The sequence below is a fragment of the Stegodyphus dumicola genome, chromosome 12, assembly GCF_044657685.1.
Source record: "Stegodyphus dumicola isolate Sdum_Otavi_A_Nest chromosome 12, ASM4465768v1".
Classification (NCBI taxonomy): domain Eukaryota; kingdom Metazoa; phylum Arthropoda; class Arachnida; order Araneae; family Eresidae; genus Stegodyphus; species Stegodyphus dumicola.
In genome coordinates, this window is record NC_140779.1 from 94,567,086 (window position 1) to 94,589,314 (window position 22,229).

General features: G+C 32.6%; 1 protein-coding gene across 2 annotated transcripts in view; it reads right to left on the bottom strand.

Annotated features, from left to right (window-relative positions):
• Positions 1 to 22,229, bottom strand: part of LOC118186257 (cell adhesion molecule Dscam1-like) — a 1,080,749-nt gene that overhangs the window by 569,549 nt on the left and 488,971 nt on the right. For both annotated transcript variants that reach the window (XM_085806701.1, XM_085806700.1), the window contains exon 6: positions 17,141 to 17,410. In XM_085806701.1, coding sequence (XP_085662827.1) covers positions 17,141 to 17,410 — 270 coding nt within the window. The remainder of the gene's footprint in view (positions 1 to 17,140; positions 17,411 to 22,229) is intronic.

The following is a 22,229-nucleotide window of genomic DNA, read 5'->3' on the forward strand; positions in this document are numbered from 1 at the left end:
AAAATGGATATTTTTGTTGAAACACGATACCTGAAATTTTTCACGATTATAATACTCCCTTTACTTTGTACAAGGAAGTATAAAGGGAAACGTACAACTTACTGCTCAATTAAAATTAAAGCGAAACGTTATTTAATTAATTTATAATAATAAAGTAATAAATTTATTTAACGCATATTCTAAATCAATTGAAACGTCTTATCCACTCAATAAATTAAACTGTTTTATACAAACAATTACGTTAAGGACATCAATAAATGCAACTTTTTTAAATAATATTCTTTTAAATGTTAAAATATTAAAAATGCTTTTAATGTGTTCACAGATCTATAATTAGGTCAAAATGTAATTAAGTTAACTCTTTCGCATCGTGAGACGACCAAATCTGTTTTCATAAAACATCGAAAACGCCCGTGTTTACGAATTTGTCTTGGAATAGTTTTCCTTTCCCCCTGCCTGGTAAATAGCTACAGCATTAACAATAACCTACTTAAGTGAAATGACTGTTTCTCTCTTGAGGGTGTTTCAGCGGTTTCTTTCCATTGTGTTCAGTTTCACCTTAGAGCCGGATTGCACCTGCGAACGTTAATAGCTTTCCGTATGTCTCCTTTAGTTGCTTCAAAATAATGATTGACATGGGTCTTAACAACTCGCGAAACCAATGAATCATACACTAACGTGGAGGGGGAAAGCACTAGGTGGAAAATAAACGAGGCGTTGGGGCGGTTTGCCGTTGCCTGAATGAACGGGCGTTACGGGCGACTTCGATGCGAAAGAGTTAAAGATTACCTCATTTCGAGATGAGTCATGCAGTAGAGATATTAGTTATATTTTTTGGGGGAAGCAGACAAGATGAAAAATATGCAATCGCCTTCGACGGGAATCAAACCACGGACCTCTGGAATACCGGCCCAGCGTGCAGAACCACTACACCACGAATGCAGGAGAAATACCATACATACTCCCCCTTTTAAAGGACGATTGAGGTTTTTTAGGGGACCCAATCGGCAAATCCTGGGTAAGGAGAAATCATCATCCACTACTCTTTTAGTTCGGGCGTCTATTAGGTATATTTTATGGGGGGAAGCAGGCAAGATGAAATATGAGGAATCGCCTTCGCCGGAAATCGAACCACGAACCTCTGGAATACCGGCCAGTGTGCAGAACCACTACACCCCACAGGCACACTAGAAAGGCAGGAGAAATACCTTACAATGCTACTAATCACAGCTCAAATTACGCAATAATCACTAAATTGCATCACTTTTTCAAATGCAGGGCAAGGATTCGTTAACTGAATTATGACGAAGCCCTCGAAGGCTATCTGCCTAAGGGAAGGGATGTTTTTATGGAGGGCTTTCTAATAGCAAATGACTCGTCTGCACATTACACATGGGGAAAACCACGAAATCGCCCCTATAGCCAGTCTCCCGCCGGTATTCAAACTCCAGACCGAGCTGCCAGGCCTCACTAGCGACGTTACCGCCCGGCTGCTGCTGAGCCCTGAACATGGCAAGGAAATAACTGTTACAGTAATCACGTCAGTCATAACATTAGTGGAAAACGAATTCAGGATACTTTACAATCTAATGATCTTCGAAGGAATAAATGTTTCATGTGTTGTTTAGTGATTTCGTTTGGTGAATGTTTTTACTTCAGTTTGCTCTAAAAACATTTTAGTTACTTTAATTATAAACGCAAACAGGTAGTTCAAATATAGCGCAATTCACGTTCTGTAACATTTTTTCTTTTGTATTGTTAATGCTTCTTATACCACAGTACTTTAAATTTATTGCAAAGTAAAGAATATATATTCAAAGGTTTGCCCTAAGGAATATATATTTTGTTACTTTCTGACCGTAACAAAATATATATTCCTTACGGTAAACCTGTAAATGTTGCTTTTACTATTTTCTATCATAGTCCTTAGCGACACAATGTTAGACTGATTTTAAATTGTACATGCATGTAGCATTTGCTTTCGCAGGTCTTTTATTCAATAACATTCCTTGCCAATTTATTCAAATAATAATAATAACGATTCTACCAGAGTTCCGCACCGTCTTTGTGTTGTGTTCAATTCAAAATTTCAATCAGGAAATTAGTATACATCCAAAATAGACCCAGCAGACGCTGCAGAGATCCTGCCTTATAATAACTTTCCGTTGCCATTTACAGTTCGTAACATGTGGGAATACTAAATAAGAATTATATATAGGTGCAGACAAAAATGGGTGGAACAACAGAATTTCACCACTGTTAATACATAAATAGTCTTGTTGCACAAACTATGAAGTTTCGCCACAATTTTGAATGACAGCACCCCGAGAGGCTGTCCGAGGGTCTCCCACACAACTTTTTGTACCACAACCTCTCGGGAGGACTTTCGACTAGCAGTGTACTTTGAGCGTTTCCTTGCCGCACAGTCAGTATTCTTAAAACGTTCATGCCTTCTCCGGGATTCGACCATGGCTCATCAATACGGCAGTCTACGTCACAAACAACCATACTCGCTGAGCGACTGGAATTATATATAGGAACTTTTGGCCACTCTCCTTTCTGGTATACAGCGGGTAAATCTGTAAAATCTGTTCCATATGACGGTCGTTTCTATTCTTTGAGTTACTTTATTGATGATAAAAATTTATTAAAGGTGTGAACACAAAACAACTCCTAAGGTCTTCTTTCCCTTGTCTCAGATGAAATATTTTGTATTTGTTTAAAAATAAATATGGTTAATTTTTAAAGTTCTCATCATAAAAAAAGAGTTGCGTTCTCTCAGCATTTGAAACCATTTTCAGTGGGTATGTGAAATTCACACAACACTTCTAATACTCCAGGCAAAGCCTGAACTGTACATGTATGATGTTTAATTTTGTATCTATCGTTGTGAATGTGTCATGCACTGTGTTTTAGAAACATTTCCTAAACAGGAACTTGCTCCAGAACCAAACAATTTATTTATGTGCTTTAATTGAAAACAACACTTTCTTTTAAACAATTCCGTCTGTTTATATCTTGGTTTAGGCCTCAGTAAAACACAGCATTGCAATAAATGTGTGTCTGAATTTTCTAATTTGAGCGTTTAATTAACATAATGTTGATGCAATTAATTGTTAGAGTTAGCATAAGCTTAATATAAGCATCTTTTCTTTTCTTGGAAGATACGTCTTTCCAACATGAAACTTAAGGACTCGCAGTGTACTTTGCTTACATAACTGATTGCCTGAAAACTTCAATAGGGCTTCTTATAATTCTCCATTAGCGGTGTATTCTTATAGTGATTTTATTGCAATCTTCTAGAAGTTTATTTATGAAAATTCATTGTAGAGTATGGAATAGTTTGACAAAATCCATAAACGTTTAATATAAGATTCATCGTGTTTAGGAAATTCATTTGAACGACTTTACTTTGTGTGTTAAACAGCTGGTTCTAAAGAACTAATGACTGGGTAAGGTTTCAAACCTAAATTATCCAGTATTTTATTAGCAGCAAATTTTACTCACTGCGTAATATCAGAATTTTTTATCCATTACTAGCTAAGCGTCACAAATATATGCAATTCACACATATACTTACGATCATATCTTCTCAAAAATGAATGACTTCCTCTTTTCGTTTGACATTTTGCGTTATTAAACCTTGGTTTGAAATTTTCTTGTAAATGATATTGAAAACAAATTACTGTAATGTATGAGATAATGCATAAATTGCTCATATTGAGGAAAAGGATCAATTGAACTAGAAAAATTTTTTACACCACTATTTTTTCAACTGTTTCATTTGGATACGGGTTGGAACTCACAGACGCATAAAGAGTTGGCAAATTTTTCATTTCATTCTCCATAACGTAAATCAAAAATTAACTTAATTATGTGTTTTAAAACTGTATTCAAACAACTGTTTGAAAGCCAATATAGATCAGAGCTCTCATCTCTTGTCCCTCAGTTGCCCTGAAAGATCTGAAAATGAATTGAAAGATTCAGGAAAGTTGACTTTCCAGACTACTTAAGTTGAAATGAGCAAACCAAATTTGAACCCTTTTAAAAGAAATTTCGTTATGTTTATATAAATATTGCACTAAAGTAGGATTAAGTTATTTAATATATATACAAGTACTAAAATTCGTTCCTATTCTTTTGTTCATATTCTTCCAATCCGGCACACATCTAAAAGCAGTTACTATGTGCCTGATTGAAAGATTATGGACGAAATGAATGGGCGGAAGCGCGTGGCTTATGTGCAAATGTGGGAAATTTTATTCGTGTAAAAGGGCTTCTATCGCGGTGGGTATTGACTCCCTGGGGACCGATAGCCAAATATTCAACCGCAACTAAGCGCAATCCAGATTCAATTGATTACAAAAACATTTATTATCAAAATTGATAAATATTCGTTTATAGAAATACAACAATATCATGCAAAGTCAATCTTGCTGATTAAACTTCTAAGTTTTGGAATTTAAAAGTCCAAATGTTATTTGAAAAGCCAAAAATTTTGGAATTTAAAAATTCCAAAATAAACGTTGTTACCGAACCAATATTATTGACTTTATGCGCTTCCTACCTCGTGGAAGCAATGTTTAGTCAAGTCAATAATTTACTAGCGGAACACCAGAAAAAAAGCTGTATATTTTTGAACAAGATGATTTAAGAAATTTAAGGATTGATGAAGGAAACCATCCTTTCAAAAAGGAGCGATCGAAAAAACGGGTAGGGAATCTTTAATCTAAACAAGGGCTTCTTAAACTGTTTTCATTCATGAGAACTTTTTATTATCGAGTTTTTTCCCCCTGACTCCAACTATTAAATACAGAATAAAGATGTAAAATTAATATTTTACTATAAATAATTTAGTTCTGTGTAAACAATATGCATATGAAAAGTAGTTTTAAGTATTTGTATCCGATGCATAATAAATAATGAAAAAAAAAACTCAGGTGTTAATGAGATGGAAGAGCTTGATTTTGTGCTGCGTTACAAATTAAATCTTGGTGCAATACTTGACTCATCTGCTGGACGTAAAGTATCATCAACGTTTTTCAACGTTGAATGACATTTAGATTAAATAAGCGTTAACGCTGGCAACGTCGTTTCACATTAAGTAAGTGGTGTTGAATGGCAGAACGTTTAATGATGTTTCAGAAATTGTAGAAGATTCAGTTCTATCTCATCCAGAATTCATTCGGAGATTTTTATGGAAACCACCCGCGTTTTAAGTTTCAGTCACTTGATTGCTCAACTAATTCCTTTTCGGCTTCATATGACAGATGATTAATCTCATTAATATCAAGTAATTTAATTTCTTTATAAGTCTCATTAACGTAATTTTTCTGACTCCAATATTTTAATTCGCATCCCACAGTTCAAGATACGCTGGTCTAAACTGTGATATATATTAAATGATAAACACCATTAGTAGAAGACAACAAAGATTAAATTTGTACTCTTATACCACCTAAAATTGTGTGCTTTTGCAACTGGCTTCAGGTTCTCTGCTATTTATACTTAATCTTGTATTTAAATAAAATCATACTAGTAAATTAATTAAAAAGCATTTGTTACAAGAGTTGAAATATTTCGTCATTAATTACTTGGGAAACAATTAGCATGTCTTTGAAGAGTACAATTACATACTTCCTGTAAATGATAGAAAATGTTCTTTACTGCGTCAAATAACATACATACTTTGTTATTTATTAAAGATCACCGCGTAAACAACCTTTAATGCATCAAAGCACTCTTGAAATTTCCATTTCGAATCACGTTTTATCTTTGCAACTGCTTTTCCTCCGCATTAGTTGTTTCGTACTTTTAAATCAATTTTAAAGCTTAAATTCAATAATATCTTCGGCGTATGAATTTTATATTTTTATTTCTAGAACAGCTTTCTCGAACGTTTCGCATTTGTAGAATATTTCAAATCATTTTCAAACTCCTAGGAACATTCAGAGGAAAGTTATTGCACTTAAAATTTAAAGAATTACTGATGCATTAAGTTAGATGGCAATAAATATTGCTATTTATATCTTTTGAATTAACTTTTGGTTTATCTAGTTTAGCTGCCTCGCTTGTTTTCTGTAGATTAACAAATCTGCTTTCAAGAGTTATTCCTATCTGAAAGGAATAACACCTTAATAAAGACAGAAGTTTCAAATTAGCAAAGCAACAACTTTGCGTTTGGCGTAGATTAAGATCCTGATCAAATCTACGCCAGATACAAATTTGTTGATTTGTTAACTACTTCCTTGTATGAAGTAAATAAGATATTGCATTCACAAAAAATTCCGGGTATCATATTTCGTCTACATATATACTGAATGCAATTTAACGAGGTTTTGCGTGATATCGTACTTAAGGACAGAATTCCCCAAACGGATTATAAAACTGATCTAAAATGGATTCAGAAGATAGATGACTCATGACTTCTGTACATACATATGTATGGGTCTCGCATAGCTCAAAAACGAGTATTTTTATTAGTATATGTTGGAAATTGCGCTTTTTTTTTGCTTTAAAAAGGACTGAATTATTTTGTTCTTATCTTCCGGTTAAGGTTTTGGTTTTTATGCCTTTAGTTAATCCGCATGCAATATTTGTAGAATTATCAACAATTTAGAAATTGTTTAAGTGCCGCTAAAACTAACGAAGCCACCATTTGTTTCCATCTGAAACTCTTTGTAGAGTAGTGAACTCAGTTTCTGCACAGTCTTCAATGTTTTTTGCCGAGTTGGACCGAAACTAAACTTGCAGTTTTGTGCTCGGAAAGATCCGTCTTCTTGCCATCTGACCGAATCACATATTTTTGCGAAGAAATTTTAGTTTTCATTGTAAAAACTGCTTTTTTTAAACTGTGTTTAGTGTTTAATGTTTTTCTGTCTATTACAATGTTCAATGATTTGAGGATATCTGTATTTTTGCCGTGCCGCGAGGTGAGAACTTAATTAATTGAATGAGAAATATATCTCTAATGATATTCGAAAAAATACGTTTAAAGGAAATACAGCAAAAAATGTGCATAATTTAATATTTTGGACGAAGAAGTCATGCGTTGTCCGCATCGGACTTTTAAATGTTTCACGTTAGCACCTTTATTTCTCACCAATCGGCATTTTCGAGAATTCTTCCAGTTTGTATCGTTTATCTAGTACTTGCGTAATTTTTATTTTTGCTTCTTTGTTCCGCGTGGTTGCTGGATTACGGAGTACGGAACTTTACTTTGTTTTCAGAGTTTAAAAGGAAAAAATACTTTGCTTTTAATGAAAATTCAAAAACCTAATAGTTAACTTATGCGTACTAAATATCGAAAATAGATAACAAAATGAAAAACCAGTGAGATCGCATATTGTTCTAACATTTTATCATCTGATGTCATTTGCATTTTCCGATAAAAATGACAGAAACTGATTTAAATTTGATTTTCCTATTACAGAAGAATTGATTTTTACTTAATAACTAATAAAAGCGAAATTGCTTATTAAAATATGCATTTTAATTCATTTACTTATATTACTTCAGATATATTATAATTGAAACTGGGATATGTAACTACAGGTTTATATTTACGTAATTTTTATTGAAATATATTTTTCACAATATAATTTTATACCATTACTAAATATTAAAATACTTTATAAGGTATTTTTTCTTAGCGAGAGTTCGTGGTGTAGTGGCCTGTACGTTCAGCGCGTAATTGAGAGATCTGCGGCTCGATTCCCGGCGAAAGGATTGCTCATTTTTCAACTTTCATGCTTCTAAAAAATCCTAATGTCTCCACAACTTCATTCCAAATGAATTGAAGAAAGTCGCTTATAAAATCTTAAATGGATTCGTATAATCTAGCTTTTTTCCTTAACTATTGATTACGCAGTAGTAAGCCTCTATATTTCTCAGCAAGTTCTCAAAAACTAAATTAAACACTCAACGGCTTCAAACTTTCAACTCGCGACCTGTATGTGTCCTTCGAAGTGAGCGTCGAATACATTTCAATCATATATTCATCACAAATAGATTAATTGTGGTTATATAGACATAGGGAATTGTAATAAATACATGTGAGCAAGTTCTATTGAAGGACAAAAGATAGAATGGATTTCTCTATGTTACTGCATGCTTATATGCCAGTTCATATGATTAGAGTAAGGTGGGAGAGTTTCCTAAGTCAGTAAATTGAGTTTACCAGCAGACAGATGGAAATCTATACTTACTACTGGTAAACTAAATTTTAGGAGCTTCAGTATTCTGCAGTTTCTGTTTCCTGGCTAAGGTTGAAAGTATATTATTTAGGGTTAATTCTACGTACTCGAATTACATGAAATACATATAAGCCTAAAATTTAATAGTTAGCTGTCAATACGTTTGAAATACAAAATTTTTAGTCCAAAGGGGCTTTGTCCCCGAGTGACTATTATTTTCATTTTGCGATTTTGCCTTGGTTAACTATAAATGTCCGTTTCACTTTTAAAACTATTGCCACCAAACGTTAGAGTCTTGCACTATATCTGAAGAAATTAAATATTGAAAAATTTGCATAAATGTATGTCTAACGGTACATAGGGCCATAGAATTTTGAATGACGTAATCCTACTGGGAATATGGGCAATGTGGAAGCTCAAATTTGAAATTTGGAATTTGTTTTATTATCGATTTCATATTTTGCAAAACATTAAAGAATTTTTGATTAACAGACTCAAGGATTTCAAAGCGAGCAATCGCAACGTTGTACACAAAAAACATTTTTATCTCCAGCGCGCGAAACTCTGTATCGGAAATTCTAAAGATGTGCTCAATTTAAAATTATTTTACGATTTTGCTCTTGACCTGAATTTTATGGTTTAAGTGCGATGAACATGATATTTTATAAATAAAGGTAACACTAAAAATGTTTAAAAAACGCCTCTTTAGACGTAATTAAAAATCTGAAACCTTTCAGATTTTTTTTTCATTTTCTTTTTAATTTTTTTAATCCTAATGGAAAATTGTGAAGACAACTGTAGACAGAACAAATAACGATGAAAGAATATGAATGGTTAAGGGACTTATTGCTGAGTTCAAATAAAAAAAGGTCGTAGTATCAAGAAAGGTTAACTGCCCTTTATTTCACTCAAAATAAGACTAACAGTTGACCCTTTTCTCGGGTTTACTGTAAAGACTCTACTCGGGCTTGAACTCAAAATAAGAGATAAGAACTAAATTTGAACTAACTAAAAGAGACTTAGATACACTAAGCCGAGCGTAGCAGCTTCTAAAGAGACTTAGCCCGAAACCAAACACACGCTACTCATGATTCCTAGCTCTCTGTCTCGAAGTAAGTTGAACCTTTTTTAAGTACTCCTTCTGCATTCATCTGGATGATACCCTGTGACTGACCCCAAAGTTTCTGCATACATACGGATAGAAGTTGAACATGGTTCAAAGTCTATGCGTTCCGTATAGATTTAAAGGATACCCCCGAGACTGTTTTAAAGTATCCATTCACTTTACTGAGCGCGATTCTAGAAAGCGAAGTTGGGGCTCTTTTACAGTGCACAGGCAGCTCTTGTTGGAAGCGTGCCAAGAATTCATGAATAGGTACATTTTACTGAGCTCTAGATCTCCTAATTCACGAAAAAATAAACAGAGTTAACTCATCTGCATTCATCTAATAACTCATTCTGGTAGGGATTTATGAGTAGGAACAAGAATCAATAGGAAAGCACACTAAAATTAAAATAGCTGATATAAAATTAAAATATACCTTACACAGTAAAACTAAAAAAGAGTCCACAGTATAATCTGTAAATCTATTTTGTGTCTCACATCCCAATAACACTCTCAGGGTTATCCAGCATTAAGTGCAGGACAACTTCTTAGATGTAAGGCATCCATTTCCTCGTAAAGGCTGGGCAATTTAATTGGAGCTGGGATAATGTTCATTAAATGCAGATGTTTTAAAAGGCAATCATGGCCAGTAACCAGACGAAAGATAACAACAGATTTCTTTCTGGGACAAAAATCACTATCGAAATTTCTGTTAATCCATACTTTATTATTTTCCCTTTTGGTAACATCTTTCTAAAATGTTTTTCCGTAGTAATTTTTATTACTCTTTTGGCAATGTAAAAAGGGATATGGTTCTTAGTTATTTATGTTACTTGGTCACTTACTTCGCCAATAAACATCTGCTTTATCATTTTCATGAATGCTACAGTGTGATGGTGTTCATTGCATGGCAATTTATAAACCAATAAAAGTATTTTGAAGGTACCAACCAGACTTAAAATAGAAAATAAATATAAATTTGAATTTTTCCTTTGTGATATTGTTATGATTATTATTATTTATAGACGTTTGATAAATATTCAGTAAAGAATTTAAAATTTAATTTACATTCTTCTTTTGAAAAATGTTTCTAAATTTTGTTAAAAAATACTTAGTCTAACAGATGCTTTCCTATGTCCATTCGCCCCACATGCCATTTGTGTTTTGAAACCACTGACGACTGATATCATAAACAGAAATGATTTTGTTTTATACAAAACTCAAAAGTCAATTTAATATGTGATAGGAATGCTGACCTACAACTCTCTATTTAAATTTATAACTAAATTAAATCATTATAAGCCACTTATCTCATCACAGTTTATGCAAGTATATGATAATAAGTTGCAGAATCCAACAGTAACTGCAATTGCAATTCTCAAACTCGACCAGGAGACTAGATATTGAATTTCAATTAGTCGAGTCTAGTAACCAGTCAGCGTAACTTTCCATCTTCCTTATTTCTTATATATTTAGCTGTTCGTTCCCAAAGAATTGGACTCAAAGAACTGAGTGGGAAAGAGAATGCATAAGAAAGAAATAATAATTAAAAATAATAACAACAATGGTAATAGTAATTATAACCTCCCAAATTAAGGATTAAATAAAAACTGAGCATTCCAAAAACGTTTAACGTTTTAAAATAAACTTTAACGTTTTAAAATAAACGTTTTAAAATAAGCTTCTCAAATTTGAAAATAAACCATGGTATTAAATTTCCTACTTGCTCGTGTCCCCCATATTTCGTTCGTTCCGTATGTCATTCTCCAGTAGGAGAGCTAACACATTTGGGTTGACATTTCTGATAGGGTGAACTGAATTCTGATAGGGTGAAGAATAGACACTAGCAGAACAGCTCTTTTATGGGATTGGATCACAACCATTCTCTCACTGAACTGAATCACTTCTTTTTTATGACGCACCGCTCACTAAAATTAACCCTGCTGAAAAAAATCCAGGAACGAGGTGTGAATCAACAGCGGTTAGCGAGGCTAAAGCAAAGAGCAGATAGAATGGAGCGACCATTGGGATCGGAGTCGGCTAGCAGTGTTGAAGCGAACAGAGAAATGTTTTGAACGAGCAATGAGATCAGACGTATCAAACATTAACTCCCTGAAGAACTTTTTTCTTCAAATGTAATTTTGAGATTCCCTGAAACTTACTTTTTACATAGAACTAACAATAAAATTTAAGAATACAAATTTTCATAAATTAATAAATAATAAAAATTAAACTCACTTTTAATGTACGTACAGATTAACATTCTTTCCTCTTTTAAAAAGGGAATCGAACTTTCATGACACGCTTCCAGCAACAGCGATGAGCTCTAAAAGAACTCTGTTCTTTTTCCGTGAATCAGGAGTTCGGTAGCTCAGTAAAGTGTATCTGTTCGTGAATTCTTGGCACGCTTCCAACAAGAGCTGCCTGTGAACTTTAAAAGAGCCACAATTTCGTTTTCTAGAATCGCGCTCAGTAAAGCGAATCGATTCTTTAAAACAATCTCGGAGGGTATCCTTTAAATCTATACGGAACGCTTAGACTTTGAACCATGTTCAACTTCTATCCATACGTCTGCAGAAGCTTTGGGGTCAGTCACAGGGTATCATCCAGAAAATAATCGTGCATTCTGTGCATACTTTTAAAGCGGGTTTGGAAACATTCAACTATCTCAAACTAAGCTAAATAATACATATTGTAATATATGTGACATTGGGTTATCAGAACTTTCTTGTAGTATATAAAATGTTAAGAACTTGCTCTATAAATTAAATTTAAGAGCATTTTATATATTCTATTACACCAAAAAATAAATTAAATTTGTACTGTTTATTTATAAGTAAATCCTTTAGCCCAAACATATTCTTTTGGAAATCTGATTCCAACTCCAAACGAAAAGCCGTTTTAAAATTATTTTTTGTAGGAAGGGCATTAGAAGTTGAGCAATAAATTATAATGATTTTTTTTAAATATTGGCACAATGATAAAAGAGAAAATAATGTGAATATTTAAAAAATTTAAGAATCTGGTTCTAAAACGCTAGGCATGAAAATATGCGAGGAAATACGATATATGAATTTACTTCGTGTTCTCTTATTTTATATCGGAGGGAGCTGATTTTAAATCACCGGAAAAATATTGGCAAATTTTTTATGCAAAAATGTTCCCGTAATTTAAAACGTGAATAAATAAATAGAATAAATAATAATAATAAAAAAAAATATATAGAATTTGTTCTTCGTAAAATGAGTTAAATTTTTAAATTCTAAAATTTAAAATAATATGTTATGTGTTAAACTATAGTTGCGCATCGTGCGTGTTGAAAAACAGAACAAATATTGCGAATAATGGCTATTTCGTTAACGTTGGCTCGTGTTTTAAAGTACCAGCTCTTTATAAACTATTGACATGATTAGTTTGCGTATTTTCAAATAATAAATTTAAATTGATTTTAACTTTAAATGTATTATTGTCAAATATTAAAAATTACTAAAAACTTGGATTACAGTAATGTGTATTATAAACTAAAGCTATGTGCACTAATTAATTTCAAAATTTAAAACCAAAACAAGAGTTTGTAGCATTTGAATTTAAATACCTTAATAACATCCCATCCAATATAGTGACATCTGATGGCACTAAATGCAAATAATTTCTAAACATAACGTAATCACCTAAATACCGCAGAAATTCAAAAATTCATCTGTGGCTTGGATTTACTCCAAATGGAACAAGGCTTACGGATAATACTGGTGGAAACGAGGTTTAAGGTTGATTTGGGTCTGAATTCTAGACATCAGAAACTTCAATTATCCGAACCGTTTGTTTTTAATTTTAGACTAAATAAAATTTAATCTGTTCTTAGTTTATTCAACATTTATTTAACCTTTATTTAAACCTAAACATAATTTAAACATAGCGTTTATTTAAACATAAATTAAACAAAACATGCAATTAGCATTTTTCTTTTAATGTACTTCAAAAGTTTGTTAAAAACCATAAACTGAATTTTATTGTAAACCATAAACTGAAAACTTTAGTAATTCGTTATTTAATGTTAATTGAATTATTTCATCATTTTACCCTCAAAAGAACAAAACAGATTTGTCAATTTTAATTGAATAGAAATAAGTAAGCTTTTTACACGAATAACTAACTAACGTAAATAAATTTCATTATTTGCAAGTAATAAATAAGTAAACCTTTTACACGTATAAATAATAACTTACTTTTCAATTTTTAATATTGTGAAACTAAACAAAAATACACGTTTAGGTTCAGGACCAATTTTACCGTATTTTTCGCCGTATAAGACGCACTTTTTCTCCCCAAAATCCATGGAGGTAAGAAGTAAGAAGGAGTCGCCCTAAACAAGTTTCTCCGTACCCTGCTCTGAAGCACCGGCGATCCCTACGTGGTGACCAAAACATTGGGTCATTTACTATTGAGTTCTATGGGATTTGACGCGTTCGGGTGTAAATATTTTGTAATTACGTCGCAAATATACATATAAATGTATATATTTTCTTTTTCTACAACACTTCAGAGTCCTAAGTATGTGAAAACAACATATTTTTAAACAACATTTCATTCTGAACGGAATTAAATGCTATACTTTTCACAGGACAGTTTTCTCAGAATGGTTTAATTTGAATGAAATATTTTCACAAGTTTTCGTTAATTACATTAGGAAAAAAAATTAAGGTAATTCGATTTTATTCGGTTAAGGTACAAAAATTAAGATCAAAGTTTATTGCATTATTAATATTAAAATTCTATTCTCTATTTCTTTTCTATTTATAGAGCTTCTTCCTAAAATACTTTCTTAAATATGACATGATTTTTTGGCTTCTGAGGCATCTTTTAAATCGAAAAATGTAAGTCAATTTATAATTAATGCTCTATTCGGTTCATTTTAAATTAGAGAATTATTAGGAATTAGCGAAATACTTTAAATAAGTATTTCGCTAATCCCTAATAATTAAATAGGTATTAAATAGTATTTGACTTTCTCTGAACATTTCTGAAAGGGAATAAAATAATTTTTTTTAAGTATTATTTAAAATTTGTAACTGAGTTATTATAAAATGTAAGGGGAATAATTCTTTTAATTATACTTATCAGATTTTTTTTTTACCATTCATTCACAAATGTGTGGTTCCAAATGAAGGGAAAGCTAACTTGTCGTGTATATTTATTAATTTTGACGAGGATTGCAGCATTTGATGATAATTTTATTTTTAATTAACCCAAATAAGTAAAACGTGTAAGCCCAAAGTGATTATATTTCAGATATATAAAATTAAAACGATGGGTTTAAAATGAGCAGCAGTAAAGCTTCTTCTCTAAAAAATTTTAAAAGGTACATGTTACAATAATATATGGATGTGAAAAAAATTTGTTTTATTTAAAACATTTTGACGTTTGGAAAATAAAATAAAAGTAGCGAATACTCTATCAAGGGTATCGAAAGACGTATACAATTTTAAATGTACCGTAAGGTATTTTTCATTCTGGAAGCATAACATTTTTCTTAAAATCTATATTTTTGTAGTGCAACAGCTTAGAATTTTATAAAACAAATTCATAATCAAAATCGCTGTTGTTAGTTATCGAAAAATAACCAAGATGTGATTTTTGCGTAAATGTCAGTAAACTATACAAATTGCTATTATCCATCACACTATGAATGTTTCTTTCATGCGAGAGTGTCCCTTTTTCGATTTCTATGGAACTGTCGCGTGTCGAAATACTATCAGAATCTTGTCAAGCGAGCTTCTGAATGTAAACAAAGAAACACCCCGTCTGGTGACCCAAGCTTCAAAGCAGTGCTTCACTTCTAGCGCGGAATGGCCCCTCCTCCCTTTCCTACCTCCATGCCAAAATCAGGGGGGAAAAAGTGCCTGCGTCTTATACGGCAAATACAAAAGCCCACCATGGCCCTCCGCTGCCCCTCCACCTCTGTATACATACCTTACCGCAGGAATACTCGGCCACTCCGTTCCTTTCCACCTCTTGGCGCCGTCTGAGACCAGGAAGCCCCGCTCTGCCTCGCACTGTATTTGGACGGTCTCTGCCTCGCGCTGCGATTGGCTGAGCGAAGAGGCGCGTGCCTTCACTCGCTCCCGCGCTGGCTTTGTGCACTTTTTAGAGTCTCGTAAGCCAGTGCGGGAGCGGGTGAAGGCACGGGTCTCTTCGCTCAGCCAATCGCAGTGCGGGAGCAAGCGGAGGCGCGGATAGCTGTGAGCTGTGATATATGTAGTATGGTATATCTGAATGAAATATATCATATTTCATACCACCCCATCAAGATGTCGAAGCAGAAGAGACTGGCATATAAAGTTGCTTTCAAGCTGGAAGTAATAAAATTTGCTAAGGAGCATGGAAACAGAGCAGCGGAGAGACACTTTGGGCCACCTCCAACTGAGAAAATGATAAGAGAGTGGAGGAAACAGGAGGATCAGCTCCAAAAGTTGGATAAATGCAAGCACACCTTGCGTGGACCAACGGCAAAGCGGCCAGAGTTAGAGGTAGAAGTACAGGAGTGGATCACACGTCATCGGCAAAATGGATTTTCTGTCTCAACAAAAATGATAATCTATGAGGCCAAACGCATTGCTGTGGAGAAAGGCATTCAGGATTTCACCGGATCACCATCGTGGTGCTATAGATTTATGAAGAGATCTGGCCTTTCTATGCGCACCAAAACCAGAATTGCACAAAAAATGCCAAAGGAATACTATCACACAAGTGTGTGAATGGGTTAAAAGGTCATGGGACTCCGTAAAGAAAGACATTGTTGTAAAATCATTCAAGAAGTGTGGCATTAGTAATGCCTTGGATGGAACAGAAGACGACGTCTTATTTGACACCAGTGAGGAAGAAAGTGATGGCAATGACTGCTTGGATCTGTCCTTCCTCATTTCTGATAGCAGCGGAATTCTTGGGTTAGAATAAAAACATGACAGCCTTATTTTTGTTACTTTCACTGTTTGCTGACTGTTTATGAGAGTAAAGATAGCTCTTAGTATGTTACATGGTTGACATAAAATCTTTCTTAAACTGCTGTTAACTTTATACAGTTGATATAAAATATTTTACTACAGAATTTGGTTCATAATCTTTTTTTTTCTAGATTTGCCTCCTTTAAAATTGGGTGCGTCTTATATGTCGGTGCGTCTTATACGGCGAAAAATACGGTAATTACATTTCTACTAACATTAGCTATCTAAATACAAAACTCGTAACAATATTTTCCCCATAATTAATAATAGAATGCAATCTATGCGATCCAGATAGTTTTTTTCCATCCTTTAGATAGTTTGTTTCAACTAATTCTAAATATCCAGAATGGAAACCCGTCTTTACTGATGAGTTAAAAACGTATTATGCACTTGTAAAAAAAGTTTGCGATTTTACTGACAGAGTGAAATATGGACTGTGTTCCTAAAAATTTTAAAGAAAATTTACGCTAGTGATGAATAAGTTTTTAGTAGTAAGATATGTTCAGATGCGGTAATGAAAATTTCTATTAACTCTTTGTTGCTTTTGTTAGCAACTTCTTTATTTAGATTTTTCAATCACAGGTTTATCTTAATAGATTTTCTTCTCTGTTTTTCCTGGTTTGTGTAAAAAAATGTCTCGTTGCAGAAAATATTACGGCAAGTCTACTATTTATAACCATTAGAACCCATTTATTGAACAAATTATTTATTCGACAGTTTTAGAATTATTTCTATAATTAAATAATTCTCAGAATTAATAGGTAGAAAATAATTTATTAGGTATTAAAATTTAATTTAATTTTTGGTATTTAACACATATTGGAGGGCGTTTCACTTACCTCCAATGATAAGCCTGGCACTGGACTGCGTGGAAAACTCATCTCGATTCACGAAGCATTGATAAATTCCAGAATCCTGCCTCCTGACTTGTCGAACTTGAAGGGAAGTCGGAGTCGGGAACACTGCCCTTTGATTGGCAGAGAGGGATTTCATATCTTTTTTCCATGTCACTGAACCAACTGGGCTGCCATGTATGGAACAGTTGAAATTGGCCGTCTTCCCAACATCTAGTTGAAGCTCAGATGGATAGACACTGACACGAATTGGCTCTGAGCGAGAGAAAAAGAAAGAGAGGACAAGTTATATGAAAGATATTTATAGCTGGGAATTTCTGCGATATATTATTTTTTGTTTTGAATGACAGATCGCTTTTTGGATGCGAAGATGTTGCACTTCGGAGGACTATGTGATGCACTTTATCCGCCTCACTATTCCCTATTTTGAAAGTAGTATTTCATGTGTCTGGGCAGAGTCAACTGGTGAATCTCTAGAAGATATAAAGGGACATTTTATTTTTTACAAAGAAACGGCTTCGCTGTTATTGATATAGCAAGCTGCAAGAAAGCCAGTTCTAAATTTTTTCATTTGAACGTTTTAAATGTTCTCACTATAGCATTCAAGGTTTGCCACTGTATGTTTTTTAATATATTTTGTTAAGCATTTCAATAAGTAATACGATTTTAATAAAAAATACACAGAGATATGAGTCCTTGAAATTTTCAAAGGTAAACTTGGTGTAAACGTTAACATATGTCTTGATTTCATAAAATAAATATTATTTCTCAAATGATTGTTTAATTCCTGTACAGTAAGCATTATTAGGCCAAAGGGCAGTCTCAAAACGACATTTTGTGTAGATTCTCTCAAAGCATTGAATCACTTTTGAAATTATTGCCGCCAAATATCATCGCCCTTTATTATGGTTAAAGAAATTATACAGTGAAGAATCTGCATGAGTGCATGTATGTTTCTCGCACTGTGAAAACACGACGGTACCCACAGCCATCAAATTCTGAATAACATAGTCCTCTACCCAAATATGGCACCTTGAAACCTGAATTTTGAATTTCTAATTATTTCCATTATCTGTTTCGTATTCTGTAACACTTTAACGAATTTTTGATTAAAATCCTCAATGATTTCAAAGTGAGCAGTGGCAACACTGTGCGGAATAATACATTGTTATCCACAGCGCGCGAGAGACTATCTCCTGGAAATTCTAAAGGTGTGCTGTCTTTAAATGGCTGAAAAGCCCAAAGAAGTGATAGGCCAAATGTTCTCAAAACGCATATGTATGTGTAAGTGAAAAGAACGCCCCCTCGGTTTTAATATAAAATCTTAAAGCTTCGACTTTTTTTTTACTTGTTCAATGTATTCATTCTTTATGAGTCTAACCTCGGTTACAGTTCCCATAATTTCTGCGATATTAAAGGTAAAATATATAGAGCATCACGTGGAAATAAAGTATATTTACTCTCTTTAAATATATGAATATTGATTGATTAAATTTAAGTTTACAGTTTCTATTTTGTTTTGAATATTTAAGTTTTGTCAAAGGATTTTTAAATTCTTACCATGTAAATCTTATTTTTACTCTTCAATCTATTCATTCTCTATGAATCTAAAACTTATTTACATTTCATAGAATTTTTGCTATTATAAAGATAAAATATGCAGAGTATCACGTGGAAATAATATATTAAATGTCTTCAGATGTCAGAATATTGCTTGATTAAAATTAAGTACTTAGTTTTCAATTTTGATTTTGCCATGAATACGTAAGATGATAAAAATTTATGAAAAAACATAGAGACTAATATGCAGTTATTAAATCATGCTTTAACTAAGCGAGCTGGCAGCTTCAACTTATGAATTTCAGGTTGAAGAAGAAGGGGATCTTAACATTTTGTTGATTTTAAGTTCCAGGGCTCTTTTTTGAATATATTTATTTTGAATGCGGAACGCTTCAAATATTTCTATTAGTTTAATTCACACCTGTCAGTAGTATGAAGTATAGTATTTATTTACGCGTTTTAAACAGGCCTTTTTGTAATTTTTTTATTTTAATTTAATTAATTTTATTTACCAATTTTAAATTCGACAAGAAAACTAAAACTATGCCGTTTCTGACAGGAAACATTAAAGAAAATCTTAGGTGGAAAACTGGTAGATCTTCAAGACCGTCCCTAATAATAATATCTTATTTCAAAAAAGTGAATTACAGATTTACTTATAAATGTATCCTTTCAAACCCAAATGAGGCTGTAAGTTTCGTAATTGCTTCGCTATAAACGTCTAATTACATTTCAAGTTATTGCCGCGAAATATTATCGCCTTGTATTTAAATAAATTAAATAATGAAGAATCTGCATGCACTATTTATGTATGTATGTTCTTCGTACTGTTATGAAATGAAAGTACCTAGAGTTATCATATTTTGAATAACATAGTCCTCCACCTAAACATGTGATCTGGAAGATAGAATTTTGAATTTCGAGTTATTATTATTACTATTATTTAATTCCCATTTTGTGAAACTTTACTAAATTTTTGATTAACAAATTAAACGATTTCTAGGCGGGAAGCGGCAATACTGCTTAAACTAAAACATTTCTCGCCGAGCGATAAATTCGCTGAACAGTGGTAGTTCGATCGGAGGTTCGAATCTCGGTACACGGACTTACTGAATGGATGTTTTCAATGTTTTACCTACAGGTTTACCTCGTTTAACGTGTATAAGAGCCAGTTTCCCTTAAAAAGATCTTCACGAAGGCAACCCTTTCTGTAGGCATATGGACAACACGTGCTTTGCCATATTTAAATAAACCGAAACGAACAAAACCATCCATTCTTTGCATGTAATACGTAAAAAAGAGGTTTCTGAATTGTAAACTGCCATCACTAGAGAAGAAATGACATAAGACATACGCACACGGGTATGAATCAGCCTTTGAAATGCAACAGTTCTCAAAGGCTAATATTTGTTTAATTGTTTCAATCTTTTCGGCTGCATTTTACTACTATTATATAATTTCAGGACACGGCAGAACTAGATAATATGCAGATTTAGTACTAATTTAGATTTGATAACTAGATAATTTGCTTTTATTTTTTTATTTAAATTATAAAATAATAAGCTGAAAAAAATCAGAAATTTGATTTTTAATCTAATTTTCGTAAGATAATTTCAATGATATTCTGTTAGTGTCAAAATTTTATATGAGAATCTATATTGTAGCTCTTATGGTATATTATAGTGTATATTATAGTCTAGCTGCTATTTTGGTAAATAATGTAGCTTGCATTCATTTCTTTAGAACAGAGTCTAATAATTTCCAATAGCAATAATACAGCATTATGAAAATTTTCGAATGTGTGGATAATTTAAAATAACTTTTATCCAAGAATTCCCACACCGAAATTTTATGAAGACTTTGAAAGGTTCTACAGACAAATGTGTCGTTGGATCAACAGCCCCCCGAGAGGTAAAAATCGCTGAGCAGTAGTAGTGCGGTCTGAGGCTCGAATCCCTACGAACGGGCTTGAATCCATGGTCATTTTCGAAATTTTCCTCTTGTTGTACCATGGATATGAGCGAATTTCCGTTAAAACGTCCTCCACGGAACGACCTTCACTTTCCGTGTAGTGCCTAATGGAAGCGCACGTAATAAAGAAGAACAAAATGCATCACTGTACAGAATAAACTTTTTTCTGTACTCTTATTTAATCGACCACTTTTTCAAGAACACATCTATTATTATTTGAATGAAATTATGAACAAACACTGTTACATAAAAAATTCCTTATAAATCATAGACAAATAACCTAAGTTATTATGCCATTTAAAACTAATTAGTTAGATTCCTTTTTTGTTTTTAATTGTTATTAATTAATTAAATTAATTTTTAATTTGATTTTTTTATTTCTTCTTATTTATTTTTTATTTATTTTTTTTTCGTTTGCAATGCTGCTTCAATTTAGAAGCAATCATTGAAGTTTTTACTATATTTGATACGACCTTAATAACACATAATAACACTAATAAAATTTAATAAAATAACTGAACTAGGAGTTAAAAATGGTTTTTTCTTTATAAATAAAAGAAATCAATTATGCAAAAACACAAGCGATGATATAGCAGCCAAAAATTACATTCAACCTTGCTCAGCAATTAATCTTAATATTTTGAAAGACAAATATTTTAATTAAGACGAAATGAGAATAATGAAAACTTGAGTTAAGCTTAAACAACGTAATTAATAATCATTTCATAGAAATGTACCATTTTTGAAAGAAAGAACGAACAAAATATCCAGCATAACCAATAACAATGTGAGACGAATAACGCATCTGTATTAATTGCAAAAACGCAAGATATCAAAATGGGAATTAAGCAATTATTCTACGTTTGAAAACCATAAACTTTTAACACAACGATGAATATTTCTTTTTATTTCCAAGAAGAAAAACAACAACATGTTATTTGAACTTTCACTGAAATTCTAATATGGCAAGTGTGAATACGATTAATCTTTTCTAAATATTTTTCCTTATTGTCGCTGTATTTTAATTGAAAATATCTCATACCTAGAAATGATTAATAGGGGTATATTTATCTGCATATTATTAGATTGTTATCGTTTACAGAAAAGGATGTAGTTAATATCCAATTTGTTCGTCATTTACGGTACACTAAGTTTTCTCAGTTGCAGTTTAAAAAAAATCACAGTTTAAAAAAAATCTGATGTGTACACCACATGACTTCTTTGTACGGAATATTAAATTTTCTTGCATTTCATTTAAACTTATTGGATTGAATTAAATCTACTTCGTCGATAGCGCATAAACCACAATAGAATAAATGCACGCTTTAAAATTCAATATATTTGTTTACCATAGCGACACTCTGGCGATAGGTTCACTTAACAGCGTTAATTATCTAAATGTTGCCACATATCCTATTGAAATACTATAATAAATCTAAGTGGATGAATAAAAGGAAATAAACAAACAAACAAAAAAAAAAAAAAAAGAAAAGAAAAAAAAAAAAAAAGAAAAGAAAGAAACAGTTTTTCAGGCAAGATTCAG